Genomic DNA, 21,954 nt, shown 5'->3' with positions numbered 1-21,954 from the left:
AGGCCATCTATTCCAACCCTCTGCTGAGGCAGGAAATCCTATACCATTTCAGACAAATGGCTCTTCAGTCTCTTCTTAAAAACTTCCAGTTTTGGAGCATTCTCAGCTTCTGGAAAAGCAGGTTATTCCACAGGTTAATTGTTCTAACTGTCAGGAAGTTTCTCCTTAGTTCTAGGTTGCTTCTCTCCTTGATTATTTTCCATCCGTTGCTTCTTGTCCTGCCTTCAGGCACCTTGGAGAATAGCTTGACTCCCTCTTCTTTGGGGCAGCCCCTGAGATACTGGAACACTGCTATCATGCCCCCCCCCCCTAGTTCTTCTCTTCATTAAACTAGACATACCCAATTCCAGGAACCGTTCCTTACATATTTTAGCCTCCAGTCCCCTGATCATCTTTGTTGGTCTTCTCTGCCCTCTTTCTAGAGTCTCAACATCTTTTTTACATCCTGGTGAGCAAAACTGGATGCAATATTCCAAGTGTGGCCTTACCAAGGCGTTGTAAAGTGGTATTAACACTTCACGTGATCTTGATTCTATCCCTCTGTTGATGCAGCCTAGCACTGTGTTGGCTTTTTTGGCAGCTGCAGCACACGGCTGGCTCATATCTAAGTGATTTTCCCAGACTTGATGGGACAGTTGTTTACCCTTTATAGAATGTTGTTGTTTTTTTTTGTTTTTTTTTTAAAGCATCACTTATTGTTCCATTTAGCTTCCTGCTTTTGAAGTCTAAACTACAGAGTCATCTGAGGTTGGGCAGTCTCTAAATATGAATGAATGAATAAATGAATGAATGAATGAATGAATGAATGAATGAACGAACCAGTACAGCAGTTAAGGATGCAAAACCAGCATTGCATCCTAAAGCATAGCCTAGGTAGCAACAAGATTCCATGTCCACATTCTGGCCTTGCCAGATGTTCTCAGAAGTCCCTTCACACTTCACCATTGACCCTACCTGCTCCTGAGGAGATTTGGAATTCATTCTAGAGCAGAGGTCCCCAACCTTTTGGGCACCAGAGACCGGTTCCCTGGAGAGAGATTTTTCCGAAGACCGGAGGGGGCATGGTTTTGTGTGCTGCCTGCAGCTTGCTACGGCCTGGTACTGGTCCATGGACCTGAGGTTGGGAACCCCTGGAGTAGAAAACCAGATATACTCCCATCTCACAGTTAAAAACCCTAGCTTCCTGCCAGAATACCAAATCTGAGATTTTTGATAGACAAGAATATCCCTTGTCGAAGCTCTGGAGAAAAAGAAGCATGACCACGTTGCAAACATAAGAGTCAGGATGTTTTCTTCTTGAAAACGTTGCTATTTTTTTTTTTTTTTTAGGTTTTGAAAGTCTGTTTAACTATCTTAAGCCTGTTTTTAACCTCAACAAAATACAGGTCGCCCTTGACGTACAATCACAATTGAGCCCAAAACCTCTGTTGCTAAATGAGACAGTTGCTAAGCGGGTTTTGCCCCATTTTATGACCCTTTCTTGCCACCATTGTTAAGCAAATCACTGCAGTTGTTCAGTTAGCGACACGGTTGTTGGCTTCCCCGTTGACTTTGCTTGTCAGGAGGTGTCAAGGGGTGATCCCATGACCCTCGGGATGCTACAGCCGTCATAAATAGGAACCAGTTGCCAAGCGTCTGAATTTTTGACCACATAATGCTGGGGATGATGCAATTGTTATTAAGGGTGAGAAACAGTTCTAGGTCATTTTTGTTCCATGCCGTTGCAACTTTAAACGGTCACCAAATGAACTGTCGTAAGCCGAGGGCTACCATAGCTAAGCCTGTTGTTTTTCTGTTTCCAACTCAAAACTTTGGGAAACTGGCACGGATTATCAGCAATCGTATTGAGAAAGAACTCTAAGGGCGTGAAAAGGAGATGGGAACCACTTACAATTCTTTGAGCCCAGGCTGAGCACATTTGCCTTAGAGCAGGGGTGTCATGGTTCCGACAGATGAAACTCTTCCAAGAACATTGTTTACCTTAAAGAATCTTTTATTCAAGTAGCATAACTTCGGCACTTACATAGTCAAAACCGAAATCTGAATTCCCCTCCTCTGAGCACATAGTATCAAAGCACAATTCCCTCCTCTAATTCACAGTCATAAATCACATTCTCCAATTAGTTTGAAAGGCAGGCCTTCCCTCCAGTTCTCCAGCCCGCCAATTCTTATCATCTCTTATTTCAATAATCTTGGTTCACACACTAGTTACAGTATTGTTATGTCTAACTAAACTCCCATGCACAGTCCTCCTCCTCCTCCCCCTCACAGTATCATCTAATTCTAACTCTCATTCTAAGAGTAAAACACAAGAAGGAAAATGGTTGCAACTCCATACGTTGTCTAAGCAAAAACATCCAATGTTAGCAGCATTGACAAGGAGCCTTCAAACTTGGCCCTTTTATGACTTGTGGACTTCAACTCCCTGAATTCCTCAGCCTGCGTGCCCCTGTTCTAGTCTCTCCAAACTTGGCAACTTTAAGACTTGTGGACTTCAATTCCCAGAATTCCTCAGCCAGCCTCCATTTTGTTTGTTAGATTTAAGACAGGGGTCTTCAAACTTAGCCCTTTTATGACTTGTGGACTTCAACTCCCAGAATTCCTCAACCTCCATGCTTGGCTGAAGAATTCTGGGAGTTGAAGTCCACAAGTCATAAAAGGGCCAAGTTTGAAGACCCCTGCCTTAGAGTATCTGTGGAGATTCTCAACCATCCAGGTCATGGCTGTCCCAAACGTGCTTTCCCAGGAGGCAACTGGACTTTCTTTGTTTTTTCTTGAAGACATTTTGCTTCTCATCCAAGAAGCTTCTTCAGTTCTGACCGAATGGCAGAGAATGGAAGGATTTATATTGCTTGCAGTCATCTGGTCATTAGCACGCTGTCTGAGAATCATTGAGGCCACTTGGAGGTTTATCTGTGCCCTCAGGGTCACCTGAATAGTGCAAATGGGTGTGGGACCTTCTTGGAACTGCTGAAAGGACTGTCTTGTAACTATTCAGGTGACCCTGAGGTCACAGGTAAACCTCCAAGTGGTCTCAATGATTCTCGAAAAGAACGCAAATGATCAGATGACTGTAAGGAATATACATCCTTCCATCCTCCACCATTTAGTCAGAAATGAAGAAGTTTCTTGGATGAGAAGTGAAACATCTTCAAGGAAAAACAAAGGAAGTCCAATTGCCCCTTGAAAAATCACCATTGGGATTTGCCTTCGACAGCTGCTGGAGGCTGCCGATGGCTTAATCAATCACTGGGGCCAGTTCAGCATCAGATTGCTGTCTATGAGAACACTTAAACTTCTTGTCCTTCTCTAAATTTACCAGCATCTGAATCAAAACTGATGGCGCATCCCTATTCATCATTCTATTCCCTTTGGGGATAAGCAAAACAGAGAAATAGAGAGTAGGAGGAAAAAAGCAATTAAGGCAGAAGACAAGAAGAAAAATAAAGGAAAACTAACAATCAGTATAACTTGTATCGGGACTGTACACGATCTCTCTTGGTGTTTTTCCATTCCTGTCAACCATCCTGACCTTCAGCACATCCACACATCATTTTGTACCAAGTCAGTGGTAAATACTAGGCATGGAGGAGAGACCATGTGCCCCATGCTTTCTTTTGAACCGACAACATTGGATTTAAACTCAAGGGCAATCACAGCTTTTCCACCCATTGCTCAGTTCAGTTTCTTTGCATTCTCCACCCAAGCTTTCAAAAAATATTCAGGGATTACTGGAATTCCAAGTCTGGCTAATAGGGGATGTGGTGGCGCAGAGGCTTAAGGATGCTGGAAATGCCAGCCAGAAGTGGCCTGCACTCCAGGGGTTCCAGACCAGCTTTTGAGATGGAGAGCGCTCCCATCGCTCGATCCCTAGCTCCTGCCCACCCAGCAATTTAAAAGCACACAATATTGTGAGCAGATAAATGGGTACCACTTCAGTGGGGAAACTATAGCTGTGTTCATGTGTGTGGAGGGAAGATGCTGGTGCTGGATTTGGCCAGAGGTGAGGCATCGTGATACAAGGGAAAGCAAAATAGAGGAGCCCGACTGAGCCAGCAATTTAAGCGCCACAGATAGCGGTGGGATTCAAATATGTGAACAACAGGTTCTCTGCATGGATGCCACTTCCGGAAGTCTGTTCTGTGCCTGGGCCTCCGAGGCCCAGAACAGACTTCTGGAAGCAGCATCCATGGACTTCTGGCAAGACATTATGGGCCTGGGAGGCCTCGTCCAAGCTTCCAAGGTCCGAACGTACTTCCAAAAGTGGCGTCCGAACTTCCGGAAATGGCATCCACCCATCCGTTCTGGGACTGGAAGGCCTCCTCTGAGGCCCAGAATGGACTTCTGGAAGCAGCGTCTTGACTTCTGGAAGTGGCATCCATGCACTTCTAATGGGCCATTCTGGGCCTTGCGAAAAAGGGTTAGGACTTCAGTGGGCACCATCCAGTGACAGGATTCAGCTGGTTTGCCAAAGTCAACAAAAAAATAGCTACCAGTTGTACCGAACCGGTGTGAACCGGCTGAATTCCACCACTGGCCACAGGTCAGCTGATGTAAAGCTAGTTGGTCCTCTATGGTGCATCAAGAATAGGCATGCAAGCACTGAACAGAGTCAACTAGAAATCTAGGCTGTCAGGACTACATTGTGTGTCTAGCATGTGTACATTTCCCTGGCACTGTATGTCATACGCTAAATAAATAAGTCCGGCTAATATTCCAAAAAGGCCAATGGTTTTGATACTAGGAATACATTTTGACAGGTACTGTTTGCTCACTTCAGAATGGAGAGAGGGGCAAACAGATAAATTTTAATTGCATCTATAAGTAGGTTCGTGTCAACGCCACTTCCAAAATTCTCTTTCTCCCCTGGTAGCAAAACTGGATTTTGTGGGCATTTATAAGCCCACAGATGTTGCAATCAAAATAAATTATGGAAATTGCAAAATTAAGCAGTCCAAATTGGCAGTCTCTAACCTTAGGAAATTTAGGGGCTGGCTGCTTTGAGCCCAAGCATGCGTAATGGCATAATTTACTTATTATACCTTCGCCTGATACTGTATTTTTCCATTAGCAAATAAGCACTCAATGCAGCAGATAAATAAATAAATGTTTTTTAAAAATCGTGAAGGCATAATTAACAAAGGTCTTCATTAAAGCAGATTTGAATACCTTTTTCTGACAGTGGAGAGGAGGGGAGACACTGAAATTGCAAGGAAGTGAAAGAGGCAGTGGTTTTTCTCATATGGGACCAACAAGACTTTTTCTGTAAAGGACAAGTCCTGTCCTTGACTTAAAACAGTTCATTTAGTGACCGTTTCACATTACAACAAGACTGAAAAAAGTGACTTAAAAAAGTAATGGCCCTCACCTGATGTGACCCACACCTGTCCCCTCACAAGATCCATCACAAGACACTCACCTGATGTAACCCACACCTGGCCCTTCACAAGAGCCATCACAAGACGCTCACCTGATGTGACCCACACCTGGCCCTTCATAAGAGCCATCACAAGACACTCACCTGATGTGACCCATACCTGGCCCTTCACAAGATCCATCACAAGACACTCACCTGACATGAGCCACACCTGGCCCTTCACAAGAGCCATCACAAGACACTCACCTGATGTGACCCACACCTGGCCCTTCACAAGAGCCATCACAAGACACTCATCTGATATGACCCACACCTGGCCCCTCACAAGAGCCATCACAAGACACTCACCTGACATGAGCTACACCTGACCCTTCAAAAGATCCATCACAAGCCACTCACCTGATGTGACCCACACCTGGCCCTTCACAAGACCCAACATATCACCTGACATCACCTTCCCATCACAAGACTTACTGACCACACAAAGCCCTTACAGTCAGGAGACCACCGACAGAGGCATCTCCTAAATTCCACTGAAGATGTTACTTAGCCTGGTAATGAAATGTTCAGAAACCAACCCACAAGCTCGGAGAACGAACCTCCATCCTACACCCGAGCTGCAGATATTAACCACTACTGCAAAGGAGTTCTGGGTTGGGAGACCTGTGAAAAAAACCATCTTAAGAAGGAGAGAGAGTTTGTTTTCCTCTATGTGCCTCCCTGAACCATGGAGGGTTCTGCAGGAGTTGCCCTAGAACAAAGGTTCCCAACCTTTTGGCCACCACCAGGGACCGGTTCCATGGAGAGAGGTTTTTCTGCAGACTGGAGAGTGCGTGGTTTTGTGTGCTGCCTGCATCGCATGGATGGGACTTTACTTGTTTGTGCGGACCGGTTGCTGGCATGCCGTGGACCGGTACCAGTCCACAGACCGGGGTTGGGGACCCCTGTCCTAGACTATCAAGCCTATTTAGGAATGATCTTCCTAAGAATATCATTTACAGAGAGCAATGGAGAATGAGGAGTCGGACTGTCTAGTATCCACAAGATTCACTGTGATACTCTTCACACTAATCCTTACAGCGGAGAGGATCTTTTTGAAACTGCAACATGGCTGATCCCAGACTGTGACTTTGCCTTAGATGGAAGCAGGGATGGGATTCAAATATTCGAACAACCGGTTCTATGTGCAGATGCCACTTCCAGAAGCACCACAAGGCAGGACAAGAAGCCACGGATGGAAACTAACCAAGGAGAGAAGCAACCTAGAACTAAGGAGAAATTTCCTGACAGTGCGAACAATTAATCAGTGGAACAACCTGCCTCCAGAAGCTGTGAATGCTCCAACACTGGAGGTTTTTAAGAATAGACTGGACAGCCGTTTATCTGAAATGGTATAGAGTTTCCTGCCTGAGCAGGGGGTTGTCTCTTCCAACTTTTTGATGATGATGATGATGATGATGATGATGATGATGATGATGATGATGATGATGATGATGTCCATTCTGGGCCTGGGCAACAAAAAATTAGCTACCGGTTCTGCCAAACTGGTGAGAACTGGCTGAATCCCACCACTGGATGGAAAGAGGGAAGGAGGAAAGGAAGGAAGGAAGGAAGGAAGGAAGGAAGGAAGGAAGGAAGGAAGGAAGGAAGGAAGGAAGGAAGGAAGGAAGGAAGGAAGGAAGGAAGGAATTGATTTACTCAATGCCTCCAAGTCCTTCTTTCATGTTCTCCAAAGAAACTGGCACCATTACACTTCACACAGTAGATGTGTTTATACAACCCATCGAATTTGATTTCCAAGTTAACACCATTCCTGCATTTCCATCGAAATTGATCTTTAAACTAGTCAAGCAGACTGGTTTTTTTTTTTTTTTTTTTTTTTGTCCATTAAGCTAAGTCAGGAAAAAAGAAATCACTGAAAGAGTCAACCTGAAGCCTAATCAGGTTTGGCACGTGTGCCAATGCATCTGCTTGCATTATGAATGGTTTGGTTCAATGTATGTGTACATGCAAGCTGAGAACTTGCCCATCGATATACTGTCAGCGGTGACCTGTTTTGGGCACATGTATGCCCAATGCCTTATTTTAAGGCATTCCACTCCACTCCACTCCATTCCATTCGGTCCCGTTATATTCTCAAAAAAATAATAGTGGTATCCTCCACTCTTCCTCAATTAGGATCTTTCAAAGTTCCTGGACAATCACTAAATGAACTTAATTGCCAACAAAGCCTAACACAAGGCCAGAACAGTGGACACTACTTGCCTAGCCTTCATTTCCAGCAGGATGTCATTTTGGCAAATAAGGCCAAAACAGACCAGGTTTGTGCTGGGAGGCCATGATACAAACTCAGCCCCTTAAACTAGCATCACACTTGCAGGTATGTAAAGGGAAGAGTTGGCAATGCGAATTTACATTGAGTAGTTTGTCTCAAATACACAGATACACACATCCATGATGGCCTATGAGCATAGACATCCGTAGGAGGAGAAACGGAAAGATTGTGTAACATTGTCTTATAAATGCTGGGACATATATATTTTTCAAATGGAGAGATACAAGTATGTAATTACAGAATTTGCAAGTTCTTATTTTGGCATCAACATTGTTTGTAGCAGATGTCAGTCTGGAACATCTTACAGATTAAACCCTGTTGGATACTGGGCTTGTAGGCTTAGAAGCAGTGACTGGATTCAAATCTTGTTTTAGGTCACTAGGAGTCAGGCAGCATTTAAATTTAATTAATCACTACAAATAAGTAGACTTTATTGAATAAACCATCATTGGTTGCATCCACACATTATGTTAACTCATGCTTACAACTATGCTTTACAAATCACACTAGGGTTTAAGGCAATGAACAAAGCATCTCAAGAGTTAAACAGAAAGACTCTCCAAATTACGCAAGGATAAAATATGTTTTCTTCACCAAGCTTTCATTTCAGACCTTAATCACAAAATTGAACAATAATCTGTAAGAAGATCATCCTATCAGTAATGGCATTTGTTCACAGTTATTTCTTATTGACTTATTTGCCGTCTCTCAATCCTCTGCAGTGTCTATTTTTTAGCTTGGAACGTCACTCTTATGGTTTGGTTCAAACAAACAAAAAATCAGGATCTAGCAATAAATGTTAATAATCAAACTATAAAAAGAACTATCAAATTTAGACAGTAGCTGGGAGGAAATGAGAGAATTTTAATTCTAGATGTTCAAATGTTTTAAACCATCAGAAAATTCTAAAAGCTTTAACCATTTCAGAGCCAAATGTCAATTTATCATCCAGAGAAGTTAATCTTTGAAACATTATTAGTATTTCCATTTCATTCCTTTCTCCTCCCAATCTTTAATAAGAATCATATCTAGAAAATATAACTAGACGTATTCATGGATGCTGCAAATTGTATTTGCAACAAAAATTCTAGTGTCCCAATGCAGTGAAATGCTAAATCTTTTCTCATTATGCCACAAAAAAAATTTTTTTATTCTGAATTCTACTCAGGTTGACTTCTCAACAGAAAAAACTGTGAGCAAACAATGTCTTCAAGGTGAGTTTAAAAATAGAAACAATTTTTTTTAAAAAAAAAAACCAACATCAAATGCTCAACAAAAGCAGCATCCCTCATGTCAACAACCAGTTTTTTCAACTTTAAAAAGAAAAATTCTAAAGTCAAAAAAGAACAAAAGAAAAATGTATGTGAATGTGGGACAGAAATCAACCATTAAAGAGAAAAGGCTAATCTATCTCACTTCTTCTGAAAGACTTCACACAGCAATAAATGAAGGAAAAGATCTAACACATACTTGGCTAGTTGGTTCACGTTGGTTAGTTGTGAAAACCTAACCCATTTCATCGGTTTATGCCTCACTGCACGCAGGAAACCTGGGTGTTGTTCAAACAGATTCATGGACTGTGAATTGCCTGAATTTCCGTGGGGCCGAAATCAAATCATGCTTAATTTGCCATTAATTTTGATAGGTTCCACAGGCAACTAATTCCATGATGAAGATTAACACATCCTTGACCAACAAAGAAGTTACGCATTGATTTAGGGCAGAATGATGTGACACACTACCACGTGACCAGTTTTGGTCACCATGAGTAAAAAAGATGTTGAGATTCTAGAAAGAGTACAGAGAAGAGGAACAAAGATGATAGCAGTAAATGCTCCAACACTGGAAGTTTTTAAGAAGAGACTGGACAGCCACTTGTCCGAAATGGTGTAGGGTTTCCTGCCCGAGCAGGGGGTTGGACTAGATGACCTCCAAGGTCCCTTCCAACTTTACTACTATGATTATTATTATTATATGAAGAACGGTTGCATGAACTGGGTAGGTCTAGTCTAGTGAAAATAAGGACTAGGGGTGACACAATTGAAGTCTTTCAATATTTCAGAGGCTGCCATAAAGAAGAGGGGGGTCAAGCTATTCTCCAAAGCACCTGGGGGCAGAACAAGAAGCAATGGATGGAAGCTAATCAAGGAGAGAAGCAACCTAGAACTAAGGAGAAATTTCCTGGGATGGAGAGAGAGAAAGAGAAAGAGAGAGAGAGAGAGAGAGAGAGAGAGAGAGAGAGAGAGAGAGAGAGAGAGAGAGAGAGAGAGAGAGAGGGAGAGAGACCCATCTCAGGAAATAATTAGCTGACTCACAATGGATGGATGGATGGATGGATGGATGGATGGATGGATGGATGGATGGGAAAGAGAGAGACAGAGAGAGAAAGGGTGGGAGAGAGAGATTTTAATAGCCACCCATCTCAGGAAATAATTGGGCTACTCACAATGGATGAATCGATGGATGGATCCTTTTTTATAACCCTGTGGTCCATATCTGGGGTAGAGTTGGGGCGACTGGAGCTGAGTGTTTATGGCCAAATGCCCTTCCTGACAGATATGTTTTTTTTCTTTGCATCCTAGGAGAGAAACATCTGCTCCTACCTAGGACTCAACCCTCAACCTTCCAAGTGGAGGCAAGTATCTTCTTCACCCCTAGGTCACCACCATGCCACTCAATAGATAAAGAATGGAATTCCATTGTTGGATTCTACACTGGGTATAGAAACTTCTTGCTTTTATTATTCTGGTTTTCCGCATTATTTTTCTGCAACGAAGGACTATAAATTCCACAGGGAGCAAGAGAACAACATATTTCCAGTCCCTTTTTTTAATGTATGGTTTTATAGATTTCAACTATATTTTCCTTCAGGATCTAGAATTGCCTGCAGGAGCTGCCTTTGCTATAAATTGCCTTAAGTTCCCATCTGCTACATCCACTGAAACTATCCAGACTTTTAAAACCTACAGTTAGATGTTGGATGTGTAGGTACACCATATTTTATTCCAACTCTTAGTGGAGCACAGCCAGTTCACGGAATCCAGGATTACTTAAAATCTTGGCCACTTTTGTGATGTTGGTGGTTAACAAAATGAGAAAGTGCTAGTGACGTTCCAGAAGCACAGAAGTTAAGCATTTACATCTCCTACTAAAATTAACAACTCAGAAATGTGGAGGGCAGCAAATTTCCACCAATGCCTCCCTCTACACCAACGATTTCCCCTTCATTGTTCAACTTTCGTTCTTATTATCTGCATTATTAACTTAATAGCCAACCCAAATGAAAGCAAAATACTTGATTTTTGCTGTAGCACATAGACACTCTAAAAGGGCCACTAACTAAAATTAATAGTAAAATTAAAACACCATAAAAAGAAGCAGCTGGAATACTTTTTTAAACATTATCTTCCTAGCCTCTCCACTCATAAACAGGTGTTAAAACCGGTCCTAAATCACTCAGACAGCGGATTCACAGGGAAGCTTCATTATAAGATAAGAAAGAGACCTGTATGTAAGAATGAAGTGAATCGACGCGGACATGTGACACGGACAAAACTTTTTTTCCCAGATGAAGACACCAGTCACAGAATTGTGCTGGATCATCTGTCCAGTTAGCGATCCGTTGCCACAGGTAAGAACATCAAAATCCTAAACCTAAAGAACGTGGCAGCTGTGTCGTTTGTCTTGCTGACAATTCTAATTAAGATGAAATGGACTTTCTTCAGAAAATGGGCAGCCTTTTCAAGTATGAATGACCCTGTTGGTGCAACAAGACCAAACGGTCACATAATTTCCATCGTGATTAACCACGCAATTCTATTTGTTCATGTCCTGCCCACTAGAATCCAACCAAGGCATCAAATTAACCAGTAATATTTTGGGACTGCCACAGGTAGAGATGTTCTAAGAAGACATATCCATCAGGTTTTTAAACATACGCATCTCGTAACGGAGCAACCGCAAAAATGGTTAGAGAGGGCACCCCACCACTTCGATATTTTTCTGGGTTTTTTTTTTTTTTTTTTTTGCTAACTTTTTTTTAACCAGGAGTTTCAGACTGATGGGGTTGACAGACCAACACTGACTTTAAACTGAGGAAGGAAAGTTTCTCTGGAGCCTACTGCCAATTCTACTGCACCAAAAACAGTTTAGGTCTTTGTCCAACTGTTGAAAAAGAAATACTCCCAAAGTTGTTATATTGCTTGACGCCTGGCTATTTCCTTTTTCAGAAGAGGTGGTAGAAGATGGGAGCCCATAACTAGGATAGTCATAAAGACTTTCTAGACAATTCACCACTAACTAAACAATCAGAAGGAGCAGTTAAAAGTGTAATACTGAGTTCTTTGTAGCCCAACATAACCCTTCAACTCAGATATAACATCTTCCAAACTATCCATTTGTAAAGATTCCTATTTACCCCGTTAAAGTGGTTTTATAATAATAGCCTGGGAACAGCCATGGAAGTTTGCAAATCATTTCCCTAGGACACGAGATCAAGCTTAAACAAAAAACTTGCAGCTCAAATCCTTCCACAAGTCCTGCCCCGCAGACGGCTAAATGTGACAAATAGTTCCCAGGGCTTGTTCTTAGGATAGCAGGCCTAATTGTTTTGAAAAGTTGTTGTGCTGACTTTCCTTCTCCAAATAAGTATTTTTATATCAGGGATCCAAGCCAATGAATAATGCCAAAAGCATATCCTTGCACCTCTCTGTATTTCTGATGAAACAAGCTCGTGATTTGCTTCCCAGACATGGGTGTGGAGAGATAGAAGCAACAGTTAATTTCCTCCGAAAGCTTTCCAGTCACTGTTTTAACTCCCAACCTAGCTCTTTGCAATGAAGAAAACTTTTCCCAGGAATACGGGCAAGTGGAGAAGACTCAAGCGTGTAAGTTTGGGAAATTCAGATTTTAAAGGGAAGGGAAGACCCTTGACAGTAACCCCAGATCTTCAAGGAGGGGTGAAACGTCAGCCTCGCATCCAATGTTTTCCTTGCCTTCTCTTCCCACAACCCTACAGTTGTCCCACCTTTCATCTTAGCTCGAGGCATCGGTCCCTTCTTATTTCTTCCTTGCTTTTGGGTCCACCTGTCAACCGCTCAGATAAGGCTTGGCCTCCTTCACCCCCCCCCCCAAGCCATCCCCCCCCTCCCACCGACCACGGAGAAGGGGACTTACCAATGGTGGTGATGACTGTAATGGCAAAGTAGAAAGAGCCGGCAAATTTCCACTGGACGCCAGCCCGGTGAGGTTCCGACTGCATGATGATCTCTTCCAGCTGTTGGTAATCGTCGCTGGTGATGTTGTACTTCCCCTTCAGCCGAGTCTCCTCGGCTTTCAGCTGCTCCTCCTCGCGCAGCTCGTGCTCCGACTCCAGGGCGTCGAAGACCGCCGCCCCCACCAGCAGGTAAGTGAACGTGCAGATGATCAGCGAGAGAGTCCGCACGTTCTGCCTCTTCATGGCCGCCAGGAAGGGTCCACGGAGGGGACCATGTCCCCCCCTGGCCGCCCGCGGATCCGACAGGGTGGCCCCGAGGCAGCCGCCCCGCCAGGCGAGCAGCGCGGGGCGGCGGCGGCAGCGGCGTGCAATAGGGCTCCCTCTCCGCGGCGGCTGTCCTTGGTGCTGAATCGGCGGCGGCGGCGGCGGCGACTGCTCTCCGCCTGCGTGGTCGGCTTCGTGGGAGGCGGAGAGGCAGAGGAGGCTGCTGGAGCGTCTGGTCAGCGGAAGGCGCAGCCGGCAAAGGCTGCGCAAGAGCTGCGCAAAGCAAGCCGTCCCGGCGCGCAGGGCCATCAAGGCGCCTCTGCTCAACAAGCCAGCTTGGAGCCGTCAGGAGGGGAAGGGAGGCACCGGCCAGCCTGGCCTCAGCCGGAGCTACGCTTTCTCTCGCCCAGCCCCGCAGGCCGCCCACTCTTGGCAAACTCCCGGCCCCCGTCGAGCCGCTGGCGCGGAGAACTCCCGGGCTCTACTTCTCCCTCTCTCTCTCTCTCCCTCCCTCTCTCTCTCTCCCTCCCTCTCTCCCTCCCTCCCTCTCTCTCTCTCCCTCTCCCTCTCTCTTCCTCCCTCCCTCCCTCTCTCTCCCTCTCCCTCTCTCCCTCTCCCTCCCTTCCTCCCTCCCTCTCTCTCTCCCCCCCTCTCTCTCTCTCCCTGTCTCTCCCTCTCCCTCTCTCTCCTCTCTACTCTCTCCCTCTCTCTCTCTCTCTCTCTCCCTCTCTCTCTCTCTCCTCCTCGCTTCTCTTTCCTGCGGGCGCTTCCTTTCCGAAGCTTGGTTACTCCCGGGCAGGTCTTAAGCCCCGGGAGGGGTGGAAGGATGCGGAGGTCCCATCAGAGGAGCTTAAATGAGGTATGCCTGGGAGGAGGGGGGGCAGAGGGGAGCCGCATTGGAAAGACGGCCGAGAGGCACGCCTCTTCCAGCCCGGGTAGGGCTGGGCTGTCTCCGCAGAAGCGGCCGGCGGGTAGGCAGCAGTGCCCAGTCCAGTGGTGATTCTCCCGGAGGAGGCCTCCCCCGGCATCGGCCAGGCTCCCGGAGCTCAGAGGGGACGGGGAGAGAACTTCCGGGAAGGGAAAGAGCGACTGACCACAGCTTGCAAACCCCGAGTCTGCCTTAGATCCTCCTCCTCCTCCTCCAATCGCCCCCCCCGAAAAAGTGTGAGGGGGAAATGAGAGGCAAATGTTCGCCAGGCTGGAGCGGCGGGAGCCAGAGAGATCAGCCCACGGTAAAGGCCAGCCTGGGGCAGCTGCTGTGCCCAAGGTGTCCTGCGCGCAAAGCCTTGGAGAAGAAGCGAAGCATCCCTCTACAGGCCGGGAGCCTAACCCCCTGAACCCCCAGCCTGGCCGGTCCTGGGGAGGGAACAGTGGCGGAGAACAGGGAGCGCTGGCTTCGCTCGCTCTTTGCCTTTTCCTTCTCCGCCCTCCGTCCGTTCAAGCTCTCCTCTCGCTTAACTCAACTTTGGAGAGACTTGCTCCGCTAGGGAAAAGGCTGGGAGGGGGGGGAGGAGGAGGCGGGAGAGCCCGAAGGAAGAGACCCGCCCCTCCCCGGCCCTGCCTGGCGCTGGCCGCTGAACAAAAGAAACGCTCCGGAGGGAAGGTTTGGCGCGGCAAGCGACTTCGGCGGAGCGAGCTCCTGATTCCCGCCCGGTTGCTTTCGGCCTGCCTGCGCGGCCACCTGGGCGCGGAGGGCGAGGCGAGGCGAGGCGCATCGATCAGGCAGGCTTGGGCGTCCGCGGAGACAGGTGTGCGTGCGGGAGCCTCGGTTCGGCAGGTGGCCTTCAGCGGAAGGGCTCACCTTTCCCCCAAACGAGAGAGAGAGAAGGAGAGAGCAGCGAGGAGGAAGAGGAAGAGGAGGAGGACGCTGGCCGAGCGATCCCCGGCTCTGCTCCGCGCTTGGAGTCGCTTGCAAGGCGGGCGATCGCCGCTGCCGCCTCCTCCCCTTTGCTTTCGTTTCCTTTCCTTCGGCAGGCGACAGAAACGGGGGGACGGCTGGTCCCGATCCCGCAGCAGCTGTCCGAGGCTCCCTGCTGGGGAAAAAAGGAAGGCATCCAAATTAAAGGGAGCAGAAGAGGGAGGTGGCCCTTCCCCACCCCGGCCGCCCTCTCCTCTTCGTCTGGAGGAATCCGGGCGTTTGCAAGAGAGAGCAGCTCCGGCTCCCGAGGAGCGAAGAGTCGCCTCCAGCCTTTCCAGCCTCCCCCAGGATCGAGACCGGTGGGGGGGGCGTGGGGAGGGGGAAACAACGGGGGACGACTCGCGCTCCAGTCTCAGAGTTGAGATGGAGTAGGGAGGAGTAATGCCACGGCTTCGTTCCGGGGCCACCCCCAGCCTCCCTGGCTAACCCTGAACCAAAGCCAGTCCTGGGGGAGAGAGAGAAGAAGGCAACACTCCCCCCCCCTCCGTCGTCTCCCATCCACCCACCTTGTCTGGCGGAGGGAAGGAGCCGGACTCCTCGCCTGCCGAGTCTTTATTCTGCAGGCTTGCGATCCACGGGCCTCGTTGTCTCCGATTCTGGCCCCGCCCGCCCCCCGAGCTGGCCGCGCCCCCTCTGTTCGGGGTTTCAAATCCGGCTTCTAAGGGCGGGGAGTGGGGGGTGGGTGGGTGCCTCCCAGGCTCATCCCAAAGCTTCCTGTCCTCCCGCTTGGTTGCCGCCTAGCCAGGTGGAGGAGGGGGGGTTCTGGGCTGTTCGGTGGCCGCTGGAGAAAGATCTCGAGAAGGTGGTCCCGTGGCCTCCTTTACCTCGGCTGCCGGTTCTTTCCCAGCCCTGAAGCGGAAAGTCAATGGCACTGGGGACATGATGGCAGTGTTCCAATATCTCAGGGACTGCCCCAAAGAAGAGGAAGTCAAGCTATTCTCCAAAGCAGCTGAAGGCAACGGATGGAAACAAACCAAGGAGAGGAGCAACCTAGAACTAAGGAGAAACTTCCTGACAGTGAGGACAATTAACCAGTGGAACAACCTGCCTCCAGAAGCGGTGAATGCTCCAACACTGGAAGTTTTTAAGAAGAGACTGGACAGCCATTTGTCCAAAATGGTATAGGGTTTCCTGCCTGAGCAGGGGGTTGGACTTGATGACCTCCAAGGTCCCTTCCAACTTTATTATTATTATATTATATTAAAACTGTGGATTTCCCCCCCCCCCAGAGTTGGCTGCAAACTTATTGAGCTGTACTCGTAGAGTAAGCCTGACGTTGTCTGCTTTGAGGTAAGTGAACTGTATCTAGACTATCTGAAACTTCAGGCTCAAGGAATGGAGCAGAAGGCCCTGCTCTGGATGAACTTCAGATTCACTTTCCTGTCTTCCTGGCTAGAGTTGTTGTGTTCAGTCACACTCCAAAAGGTGCTTTTTTTCAAGAGGCAACTGGACTTTCTCGTTTTTCTCTGAAGAGGTTTCCCTTCTCATCCAAGAAGCTTCTTCAGCTCTGACTGGATGGCGGGGAACAGAAGGATTTATACTCCTTGCAGACAGCTGTCAGAGCTGCAGAAGCTTCTTGGATGACAAGAGTAACGTCTTCTAAGAAAAAGTCCAGTTGCCTCCTGAAAAAGCAACTTTGGGACAACCATGACCCGGATGACGGAGAATAAACATTCAGTCACACTTGCATCTCTGTTACAAAGAGGACGCTCACTAAAATCACCAAAGAATCCACATTACTGCAGAGAAAGTAGATTCCAAATCCTTAGTTTGAATCTAAGATTTAGTTTTAATTCAGGCTGCGTTGTTGTATTTGCTTCTTTATACTTCGTGTTTCTTAACTGCCCATCCCTCTCAGACAGGGACTCTGAGTGGTCTACATTCTAAAAAATAATAAAATTTCCCAAGCTTTTACATTCTTTCTTTAAAAGTTAAGACACAAAAGCAATTGCCTGCAGGAGAAGGAGACCGCAAACGCTACCATTCCACCCGTTGTCTCAAAATTAAAGCGAGAGAACAATTGTCACCTCTTAGGATTACACAAGGGGAGGAGGGAAACATGTTTACAACAGGTTTGCAAATATCTGCTGCTCGCATCTTGAAAAGTCAAAGATGGTGCTAGCTTTCTGCTGAGGTTTTGTGTGGTGGCAAACCTGAATCTCCCAAACTTTGTGATGTGAAACAATCATCAGGATGCCAAAGAAACAAGGGAAATATCAGTGCTTGAGTTTATATTTATTACTAAAAAAAAGGAACACAATTAAGCTAATTGATGGGTTTCTATGTGTGTTTACAAGTGTGCGTGGTCCTGCTCCATGAAAATACTTTTAAGAAGAGACTGGACAGCCAGCTGTCAGTCTCCTGCTTGGGGGGGGGGGATGTTGCACTAAAAGACCTCCAAGGTCCCTTCCAACTCATTCTACAATCTATATGGGTTTCTCTTGTGTGTTTACATTTGTGTGTGAGACCGTACTCCATGAAAACAAAGAAATAGGTTCTGTTTTAACTTTCCTTATAAAACAAGACAGTAGGTACTATTTCAACTATATCGCTGCTCATGCAGACATTATATTTTAATCCCAGGTGGGATCACTAAGGATAGAGGTTGACTGCTTGGTCCCATTTCTTTATCTTTAAGAATGAGCGTTTAACCTTGCATTTTGTCAGTTTTTCCCCCTGTTGGTTTTTTCTCTGTGCATTTTGCCTTCCAGACTGCAAAGCAATGAGTAGGACAGTGGTGGTGAACCTATGGCACGGGTGCCAGAGGCGGCACTCAGAGCCCTCTCTGTGGGCACATCCACCGTCGCCCCAGTCCTAGGCCTTCAGCTGGGTTTTATAAAACCTTTTCACTTTAGGCCTCTGCTGCCATGTACAAAAAAAAAAGGTTCAATCAATCAGTCAATTTCAACTTCTGGCGGGGAAAAAGAAGACTTGCAAAGTTGGAATTGATTGCTTGAACTTTTTAGTCCCACCCAGTTGGCCGTTACCACTGCAGCCACGCCCAGCCAATGGGCAAAGCCCAGCCAATGGGCCACACCCAGCCAATGGGCCACACCCACCCGGTAGTCAACGATGCATAAGTGGGTTTTGGGTTGCAGTTTGGACACTCGGTCTCTAAAAGGTTCGCCATCACTGGAGTAGGAAGTCTCTTGATTCGGTTGACTAGAATAGAGGCAGCCTACTTGGGGAGATCTTTCAAGAGCAGGGTGTCCAAACTTGGCAACATTAAGACCTGTAGACTTCAACTCCCAGAATTCCCCAGCCAGCAAGCAAGTGAACAGTCGAACAATGTTTGAACAAATTCAATGGAATGATCCCAAATAAGTAATTTTCCCCATGTGCTACAATACATCTTCAGAGAGTGGATTTGGGATGCCATTAAGCAGAATAATGAGGTTGTGTTTGATCACCATGAGTAACGAGGTCGGCTACGCATCTCAAAACTGCATTGACAGCATTGGTAATGCTTCTTCATGGTTTGAAGTTCAAGTGGTTGGGTGAACTTAGCTGTCTTGTTGCTTTATAGTACTGGGTATTGTGCAAATCCAGGAACTTATCCACAGTGCAAACTCATTAGTCATCCTTCTTGTTCAAGGACTATCCAAATGGGCACGGTCCCATGCGAAATGTTGTCCAGTGTGGTGTTTTCCCCACGTATTTGCATGTCAACTAATGGAAACCATCTGGATTTGCTATTAATATGTTGTGAGCTGCTCAGAGTCGACTGGAACTGTGGCCACGAGTGGCATATAAGTTTGATAAATAAATAAAAATAAATAAATGAAATTTCCATTCCTGAAACCAAAAAGATCTTGAGATAGTCTCGAAGACCATGAAGTTGAAGTTGTGTTCTTGAAGTTGAGTTCTTGAAGTTCTGGGTGCTCCATCACTGGAGGCTTTTAAGAAGAGACTGGACTGCCACTTGTCTGGAATGGTACAGGGTCTCCTGCTTGAGCAGGGGGTTGGGCTAGAAGACCTCCAAGGTCCCTTCCAGCTGTGTTATTCTGTTATTATGACATATTCTTCCTGCAGGGTTATGAGGCCATGGAATGTAAAAATATAATATCCATTATATCCATTCCTTTGCTCCATCACTTCAGTCTGTTTATGCATTTGGTTTTGGCTGTAGCTCAAAGAACAAAAATTGAGTGATTTGTAGGAAATTAGTTGTGGTGCCAACATTGTCCCCAATTCAATGCAAATAGTATCACAGTCTGAATTCTTGCATCCCTGTTCTTCTTCTTGTTTCCACAAAACACCGGAGATGTAAGCTTATAAAACAGGTACCAGTTATAAAACGATCAAATTGGAAGGAACCTTAGAGATCCTTTAGTCCAATGGTTCTCAACCTGTGGGTCAGGACCCCATTTGGGGTCAAATGACCATTTCACGGGGGTCGCCAAACAATGCAATCCACCATTTTTTCTCCCTTTTCCTTAGCTGTGCTACTCCCTTTTATTCTATTGGCTTTTGAAAGCCAATAGAATAGACTCTCTTGAATAGAGTCTAATTCTATTGGCTTTCAAAAGCCAATAGGAATTGTCCAGGCTGTCTCTGCCCTGCTGAGCCCGCCAAAAGTCCCATTCTGCAAACGGTGCTGCACCAGTTGAGTAGTCCTCGACTTACGACCGGTTGAGTAGTCCTTGACTTACGACCGGTTGGGGGTCGCGGCATTAAAAAGGTTGAGAACCACTGCTTTAGTCTCATTCTCTGTCCATTGCTGGGTCCATTGCAGTACGTTTCACAACCTTACAGAGGAAATGTTAAGCGTTATCTAATATTTACCATTTTCTCTATTTTTTTTATATTAGTTGGACAGTTTACCAAACTTTCTCCATTAATTATACAATCAGTCCAGCTTCTACTTTATGATGGCATTGTCATAAGATTAATGGAAAGCAGTACAGATTTACTGCTTTGAGTGCCCACAGAACAATAAGACTTGGAAAAATAAATAAATTACAAGAAATAAATAAGCAAATTACCCATGTTCAGACCGGCGTAATAGATTTAAGTCCTTTTGAGAAAATAAACCTAGTTGTTCCATGTGTTAGGAATGTTTCTTACAATTCATACATGAGACTGTAACACTCAAAATTTGGTTTTTAGAGCTCTTATTTTAATTTGTTCTATAATTCATGGGCTTAGTGGAATGTATTATTTACTGTTTACACTTTCTCTTAATGATGTTTTTAGTTTAAAACTCAATGCAGGTCTATGGATTTTGAACAGAAAATGTAAAATGAATTCCTAATGATATAATAATATATTAATTTATTTCAGATTTGTTGTTTATCCACCCACATTGTGCTCTCTGGGCCTCATTTTCTTTTTTATGTTACTTATTTCTTATATTCTTTAAATATATATATATAATAACTGAAAGACAATGTCTCTAACATTCTCATCCAATTTATGCTCTGTGACTGATCTTTTTCTTACAATGAAACCAATACATTAAATACCACTAAAGCTCTCAGGTCTGTTTGTAACCTTTAAGTGGGTGAACCAGTGCATCATAGAATAACATGACGAACAACAGTTTTTGAACCGAAAAAGCTAACTTACAGAAGGCAGCCAAAATGCAGGACCCATTACTCACATGGAGTTGTAATTTGGAAACGTTGTGGCTGCTTCAGCACTACTGCACTGCCGAGGTCAGCTGCAGTCATGTGATCGTCATTTCCAACGCCCCCTGACAGCTTCTCACAAGTCAGTGGAAAAGCCGGCAGGAAGCCTAAACTCATTCATAATTGCCAATGTTCCTGCCAGCTTTCCACAAGCAAAGTCAGTGGGGAAGCCAGCGGGAAATTGGAAGTCCAAGGCCAGCATGTAGGGAAGTGGCTGTGGCTGAGCGTGGGAGGATCAAGGAGTATATGAGTGGTGGGTAAGGGTCAGAGAGAGTGCACAGGGATGCGTGCAGATCAGGCAGGGTGCGAGGGCATCCAATAGGTGCAGTAAGGGTTGGGAAATGCACATGACTGCAGGTCGGGGAGGGTCTGTGAATCATGGGTTGGTGAGGGTGCACAAGTAGACGATGCAGCACAAATACACAGAGTGACCGAGGGGAAGCTGCACAGGTGAGGGAAACTTAACCTGAGCAACTTGGCATCTTTCCTTCCTGGCTTCCCTGTTGACTTTCTCCCTTCTCCCTGGCGAAGACAGACTTTGTCCATCCAGTTCCACATTTTCCCGACAGTTCTGCGGTTTCATTAGCCTTTTTACAGACGGTAGCAGGTGCTGAATCTGATCCTATCCCACCCATTTCAAACACCCACTGCCTCAACAAGAGGGTGCGTCAAAACTGCAATGTTGACAGAGATGGGAGCATCTAGACTAGGGTTTCTCAAACTTGTCAGCTTTAAGATGGATGGTCTTCAACGCCAAGACTTCCCCAGCCAGCCATGGATTTAAAGTCCACCCATCTTAAAGTGGACAAGTTTGAGGAAACAATGATCCAGCCCAAGTCCCGTTGCAGAGGATACAAACTCCTTGTGTGTCCAACCACACTTGGCCAATAAAGAATTCTAATAGGATCTTTCTAGGATTCGGCCCTTGGCTAACAAGGGAAGAGGAACAGTAAACCGTTTAGCAAGTAACCAGTTTGAACAGCCCTAAGACAATTTCAAGCTAAAGCTAAGCACTTTTGAAGTGTTTGGCTCATTTATTTGGGTTTGTTGTTGTTGTTAGTTGCGAAGTCGTGTCTGACCCATTGCGACCCCATGGACAATGTTCCTCCAGGGCTTCCTGTCCTCTGCCATCTTCTGGAGTCCATTGAAGCTCACGCCTACTGTTTCAGTGACTCCATCCAGCCACCTCATTCTCCGTTGTCTGCTTCTTCTATT

The 21,954-nt window shown here is 45.9% G+C and overlaps 1 protein-coding gene across 1 annotated transcript in view; it reads right to left on the bottom strand.

Annotated features, from left to right (window-relative positions):
* KCNK9 (potassium two pore domain channel subfamily K member 9) overlaps positions 1 to 13,478 on the bottom strand; it is a 115,935-nt gene extending 102,457 nt beyond the window's left edge. Inside the window, exon 1 of the mRNA XM_039369887.1 lies at positions 12,888 to 13,478. Within this exon, the coding sequence (XP_039225821.1) occupies positions 12,888 to 13,170 (283 nt within the window). The 5' untranslated portion in view covers positions 13,171 to 13,478. The remainder of the gene's footprint in view (positions 1 to 12,887) is intronic.
* Positions 13,479 to 21,954: the final 8,476 nt, after the last annotated feature.

The sequence above is a fragment of the Crotalus tigris genome, unplaced genomic scaffold (genome assembly GCF_016545835.1).
Source record: "Crotalus tigris isolate CLP2741 ecotype Arizona unplaced genomic scaffold, ASM1654583v1 scf7180000021296.432647, whole genome shotgun sequence".
Classification (NCBI taxonomy): Eukaryota; Metazoa; Chordata; class Lepidosauria; order Squamata; family Viperidae; genus Crotalus; species Crotalus tigris.
The sequence above is the reverse complement of the archived record's forward strand: the minus strand, read 5'-3'. Positions and strand labels throughout refer to the sequence as shown.